This window comes from Odontomachus brunneus, unplaced genomic scaffold (assembly GCF_010583005.1).
Source record: "Odontomachus brunneus isolate Ranch 3 - 2012 unplaced genomic scaffold, Obru_v1 Obru_scaffold_093, whole genome shotgun sequence".
NCBI lineage: Eukaryota > Metazoa > Arthropoda > Insecta > Hymenoptera > Formicidae > Odontomachus > Odontomachus brunneus.
Window position 1 is genome coordinate 1,254,722 of NW_022639543.1, and position 6,953 is coordinate 1,261,674.

General features: G+C 34.4%; 1 protein-coding gene across 1 annotated transcript in view; it reads right to left on the reverse strand.

The window, feature by feature from the left end:
- Positions 1 to 6,953, reverse strand: part of LOC116848322 (thrombospondin type-1 domain-containing protein 4-like) — a 94,341-nt gene extending 87,388 nt beyond the window's left edge. The window contains exons 1-2 of the mRNA XM_032824266.1: positions 6,882 to 6,953; positions 5,677 to 5,757 (exon numbers count right to left, since the gene is read on the reverse strand). Coding sequence (XP_032680157.1) covers positions 5,677 to 5,721 — 45 coding nt within the window. The 5' untranslated portion in view covers positions 5,722 to 5,757; positions 6,882 to 6,953. The remainder of the gene's footprint in view (positions 1 to 5,676; positions 5,758 to 6,881) is intronic.

The window sequence follows — 6,953 nt, forward strand, 5'->3', positions numbered from 1 at the left end:
TCTCTCTCTCTCTCTCTCTCTCTCTCTCTCTCTCTCTCTCTCTCTCTCTCTCTCTCTCTTGGAGAAGTATTTTTAAGCTCTGGGCATGACGTTTGGTATTTCGAAGTTACCGTACGTCCTTTCATTTATTTCTCTCGAATCTTTCTCGTCGCGTTTTACGTCCGATGATTTTTCAGAATTGCGTGATTAAAACGTGAAAAAAATCGGTGTATCCTACTTTAATCTAATATCTCGTTCTCTAGACTCCACTCGGGTCACTATCGCTACGGCGTGGCAATATTTTTTGGTACCGCACGTTTTTATCGCCCGGCTGCGTGCGCAATGAAATATCGACGACGTAACATAAGCATGCACGTAAGTTACTGCGTATGCCTTGGCGGTAATCGCGAGCCCCGCGGTCGTAGGAAGAATTATTTGACAAGTAAATCGTCGCTGAGAGATGCGCGTGTCACGGTCGGGGCCCGCATCGCGGCTATTTCGAGAATCGACCGATTTGCAGTTGCAAGAGAAAAAAGAAGGAGAGGAAGAAAATGGCAATTCGGTCTGACGAAACGCGACATCTCCCGCGCGAATAGCAGACGGCGAAACCTTTTCCTGCGACACAAAATGCACGTAACCAAATACCGTTCACGGGGCACGACGTTTACTCGTAATTCATAAGATACGTACAGTCCGATCGATAATAAGTACGACGGCGCTACGACACGGCGCTCGTGTTGAATCGATGGACGATTGAGCGTAATTCTATGGGATGGGAGTGCCGGTTTGGAACTCTCGCAACGGAAAAGGCGCATCCTGTATCTTGTCAACTGACAGTTGACAATATACCGGGTGCCCGATCGAGTATGAGGATGTTTCCCCGCGTTCACGTTGACGATAGCATATTTGTCCTTACTTTTACGCGCGACGTGACTTCTCTTGGAGAAGAAAAGTAGGTGTTTGAGCTGCACAAAAATTCTTTCGTATCTCTCGATAAAAAATTGACGAGACCTAGCCGCGTCTTTTGTTCCACGTTAATAATAGCTGCCCTTCCCGTCAAGGGGATCCCATCTACATTCGCGTATTATTACAGAAGGAAATAATTTAAGAGGTAAGAAGTTCCTTTACTTTTTGGCACGTTTTTTTCGCATAGCTTTCGCGTGCACTCTTGATGCTTCAATAAAAGTTAACGTTAATCAGCTTAATAAACAAGCTTACAAAAAGAAACTTATTATTGATCAATAAAAAACGTATGTTCAATAAAAAACGTAGTCGCAAAGGAATGTTACATTGAAAGGATAATATTTAGAGAATATAAGATGTTAATTCAGTGGGTACTAATGTGTATCTAATCGAAATTTATTTAAAGAAAAAATTACTTAAGTATATAAAATTTATTATTATTTAAATAGAAGAAAACACAGTTGCCTTTGAAAAGCTGAGGTTTTAAGAGAATTTCCTTATTTGAAAAATATTTTATATTAATATAAGTAAATATATATTACTAGTATCCATCTAATAAATATTCTTTATTTCTTAAATACTTTTTTTCTCTTAGTATATAAAACTGCAAACACAATTAAGTAAACTGAAGAATGAAAAGATTAAGAATCTCAAGTGCGCATCTTAAATATCGAATTCCGCAGATCTACGAGTTTCGAGCTAATTTTTTTCATTTCAAATGGTGTCAAATGGATTCTTGACGCATTATACTTAATCGATGTCGTGATGACGCGCGATAACATATTCGGTGATGTGTGCTTGTATGAGAAGAACGACCGCACGTTCCACGTGACGTAGCAAATAGGTCACAGCGACTCCTTCACGGGCGTAGATAAAAAAATTTATCCACCCACGGGGTAGGTCCATTCTATGTGACTAAGTGCGCCCTTTGAATGGCAAGAGATACACCATTTTCCTATGTAACCAAACCCCGATCATATAGCATTATATCGCTTATTAAATTGATCATGAATAGCACAGAGATAGTATCGTCACATTGCTCTCTCAATAATCGCATGACCATACTTTCGTACTAATGTAAGCAACAGCGTGGTAACCTCAAAAACACTTTGTGTTTATAGTTGAAACAAGAAAATTTTTTATCGTTAGATAAGTGGAAAGAAAAAGTGGTTCCCGTTTTATAATCGTTTCCAAGTATCTTATGTGTGTACTGATAAATCTTCTAAATAATAAAAAGAAAAATAAGTGTGCATCCGAAGAAAAGTTGCATTACCTACATCTATATTTCTGCTTTATTTTGTACATGATATATTTTATATGATCTTGTGAGTTTTATTAGTGTAATTATCAATAGCATATGCTAAAAATCATATAATTTATATATATATATATATATATATATATATATATATTTATTTATTTATTTATTTATTTATATATATATATATATTTATTTATTTATTTATTTATATATATATATAAAATAAAAAATACAGATTGATAGCGTGAATGATTATCCATTCCCGTGTACACAAAGTTGCGTTTCTCATCTTTGAAACTTTACACTAAAAATTTTTGCGTTAAATTTGATACATTTCAATCCCAATTTAAGTACTCTAATTATTGTATTATTTTAACACTTGGAAATGGTGAATATCAACTTTCACGACGCAGACAAAACAGTATATCGGCAGTATACTCAATTAAGACATGGGTATGTTAAAACTTTAATAGAAAAATTTCACGAATTCATTTCGACACAAATGTTTTTCACTGTGTAATTAAATTTTAATGTTGGTTTTGTGCAAATTTTCTTCGGATCAAATGTTGATAAATCAACTATCGTGTTTGTGTATGTTGTGCATCATATGTACATACTTCCACTGAGTCGAGATCACATCGGGGCAAAGGCCCCACGTGGCTTCGCGATCGGGCAACACTACCGCGAGACGATGACGTCATGGATGCACGCGTACTCGACAAATGCGTACGTATATGTCTGCCCTATGCAGCACGCCAATGGGGTCACGGCGGTTCGATTACTATCGACGTGAAGGCGAGATTAATCCTCCCATGGGGTAGGTCAGCACCACGGGGCGCATTAGACGAAAGAAAAAACTCGAACGATAGGGGAGGAGAAATCGAGAGAGTATTTTAATATACGATCGAGATTCATTATTCTTGATATAGTCGCGACTTGACATTGTCACGTGTGAATTAAACAAGAGATATTTTCGATACGTCACGTGTAAGCTCGATTAAAAGAGATCTAAAAATCTTCGCATTGATTGGGTTAAATTTAAAAATTATTAGTATACTTATACTTAAAGAATTGTCAACAATCTTTAATAACTCGACTGCCAAGTTGTCGAAAAGAAATTTATGATGCACATTCATGCGCAGAAAACTATTATTTTATAGCTAACAAAAACGATTACTCAGTTTACTTTCCTTTTTTTAATTATTTTTAACAAAGAATATTTTCTTGATAATTATTTTAAAATATATTCATCACAAACTTTGGAAAAGCTCCTTATCATGTAATCAAGAAAGAAAACAAAGACAAAAGAAGTTTACTCTTTTCATAAGAATATGATAAAACTTTATTCAAGAAAAAGTTGGTTTGACTATATATAGAAAGTAAACCGAATGTTTACTTTAATTCAATATTCTTTATTGAAATACTAAACTTACTAGGATTTAAAATGTAAACTGAGTAAAAATTGAATGATAAACTTATGATAGACTTGCAAGTAAATAAACTTACGAGATACTTGTAACATTTATTCGAATGCATTATGCATCGCTCTGTGCGTACGTACAAGTGTTCTCAACAACAAATTCATCGGTTGCAACTGAGTGCTGTAACCTTGTGTGTCTAAAACTTATAATAAAAAGTATAAATCCAACTGTAATGCAGCGATCGTTACTTTTGTATCTAGAAATTTGTCAGTCATGTGTTGAACCTTTCAAGATCATAAACTTTGTCGTTGAATGACTGAGGGTATTATTATGTCGTCTCGTATTCCCAAAGGCCGTATTTCTAAGCTGCGCCTTTTGAGAGTTCACCATTGTAAACTTTAGAATAGGTCAATCAGTGAACACGTTCCGCGTTGATAGATCGATTGAGACTCTATCCGAACAACTTTGATGGATTTACAAATTCTTTCAATGGCCGATAAATATTTTTACATGCGTGAGATGACAATGCCGATGCATACAAATATGTCGATTGTATTCAAAATATTTGCTTACTGTAATACTTGGATTAAATCTGAACGAAGCAGTTGCAATGGCTGTTGAAATATTTTACGCGACACTATTCTTAACGATCTCACTGAGATGAAAAAGAGACTTATAATAAAGAAACTTCTTTCATACTCTCTATAAGAAGAATCCATTGATCGATTCAGCACTATATTCGTTATTAACTACTGCCATAATTTGATTAAACAGTCACTAACGCGTCTTATATAATACGTTACTGTACTTTAAATATGTATGCGCACATCTACGAATAATAAATTATAAAATGAATAGTTTACATTATAAATTAACAATTCTCAAAGAATAATAGTCGTGTAAACTTTTTTAAGATTATCAGTATCTTTAATTGTATCCCATTGATACCTAAGATTATAATCTTATTTAGACGAAATTAAGACTACTATAAATATGATTTAGGGTGTGTAGTAAGAAATCTTTAATATTTATTTTTAAATTTGTAGAATATGCAATGACAATGCCTAAACTTTATACGCTATTTCTACTTTAACTTTCATATCCAAAAAAATATAATCTCATCCTTAGCGGGATCCCTTTATAAATAGCCTCAAGAGAAAAAAAATTTCTAAATTTTTTATAAAATTTAAAAATAGCTTTTACTAATGGAAAGCACAAAATATTGACTTGAAAATATGTTTTTAAATGTCGGGAGAAGATATCATATCACCAAAATAATCATACTGTGTGTACTGCCTGTGAAACTATTATAATATTTAAATAAAATTATAAAGAAAAACGTTATTGAAATTCAAGACTTTAAAATCTTTCTAACAAAATTATATATCGTTGCTTATATATGAAACAATGATTGTTAATTTGACTATATATAGTTTTAAGTGCATAGAATAATCTAGAGCATATATATACACCACACGTTTAAAAACATTATATTTTTAATTTAAGAAAAAATATCTGTTGGATAATATCAGTTATTTACTTATACCAATATACAATATTTTTTCAAGTGAGAAAATTATGTTTATCTAAAGCTTTAGCTTTTCACGCATAAAAGTTTATTCTTTAAATAAAATATTCGTTAAGTAAAATAATTTAGATTTAAGTAAATATATGTTTTTATACGGAGAGAAATTTGAGGATATTGTAGTAAAAATTACAATGCAGTTTTAGTAACTCGGGAAACTCTCTGTAGTGTTTAACTATTTTTTATTATTTTTTATTATTAAATATTTTTTATTTTTCAAATATTTTTCGGTGTAGAATATTTTCTTTTTAAATAAATTCTCTTGAGAGGTCATAATCAATGACCTTAATTATCTTAATTATCTTATATGTTAATATAAGAGAATTACGTTAAGAATGAGACTATATTTTTTGGTATATGTTAAAAGAAAAGTCAATTGCTTTATATTTTAGATTCGCAAGTAGAACGTATGATTTGAAACGCAAAATAAAATAGCAATATTTATTATTTTATCAAAATTTACTAACCTTTTTGGCCGATTGAAAGCGTAGAATGCAACGGACACAAAACATCAACTCGACAGCGGCTCGTCCCGTAGTGGCATCTTACTGCACAAACATACGAAGCTTACTTTCGGCACGCCCGATAATAATTCGCGCGCGAGAGTCAAATCGGAAACGTAAAGAATGACGGTTTCAACTCCTAGACGCTATTATATGACGGCACTCTTAATGACCCGTTTCATGAGATATTTCAGCGGCTGCTTAACAACGTGTTTTTTCCGTAGCAAACAATGCTGTGAGTTAAGTTTGTGAGAAGTTCGAAACTCAGTGTCAGTGTCAGATGATTGCTTATGCAGCATATTTTGGACAGATGTCCAAAATTCATCCCAGAGACGTCCCAGAAATGTGTGATATCTCTGGGATGTCTCCGAGATATATATTTGTGCTGTATGAATTACTCGATACGATACGGGGATTGATACGTGTTTGACGCTTCGCTCGGTATTTTCAACGGTTGTTCCATGAGATATTCCCCAGACAGCACAAATTTCCTCGGGATGTCCTGAGGATGTCCTGAGAACGTCCCGATATCCTAAGGACATCCACAGAACATCCATAGGATATCGTGTGCTGTTTGGGTCATGACAATTCAGCTATGTTTTAACCACATTGTGACTAACTTACCAAATACATTCTCGACAAATTCCGAAAACTCATCTTCGGCATTCTCGATGATGTTTCGCGACGAGACACCTTTGGCGAATGGAAAGGCGAAGTGGCAGTGATTTTATTTCAAACCGCCATAACGCTGGATATAACGACGAACGTAGTACACGCATACAACACCTCGCTTGCGACACTTTCGATTACCCGTTTCGCGACATATTTACTTTCAACGGCTGTTTAATAAAGTTCTTGTGACAACAAACGCGCGAGATTTACTTTTGACACTCCCGGATAAGACGATACGCGCACGGGACTCATCCTCGGAGAGCTAAATCGTGCGAGAACACGGAACGATATATCCGATCCGAACTGCCGCGTCGCCATTGCAGTGTTTGCGATTTTCAAAGTATCGATAGTATCGACCAAGCGACCCGGCCAATCACAAGAGCAATTCATTTGCTTGTAAAGTTGCAGTTCACAGTGCAAATAAAACACTTGAAATAGTTCAAATATTTAAGACATTAAAAGAAAATCACTATAAAGGATGGCTAATTTTAACGTACCTCTCGACTATTATGTCGAAACCACATGAAAGGTATTTCAAAAATACGCCGCGAAGAAACTTCTGCCTGCTT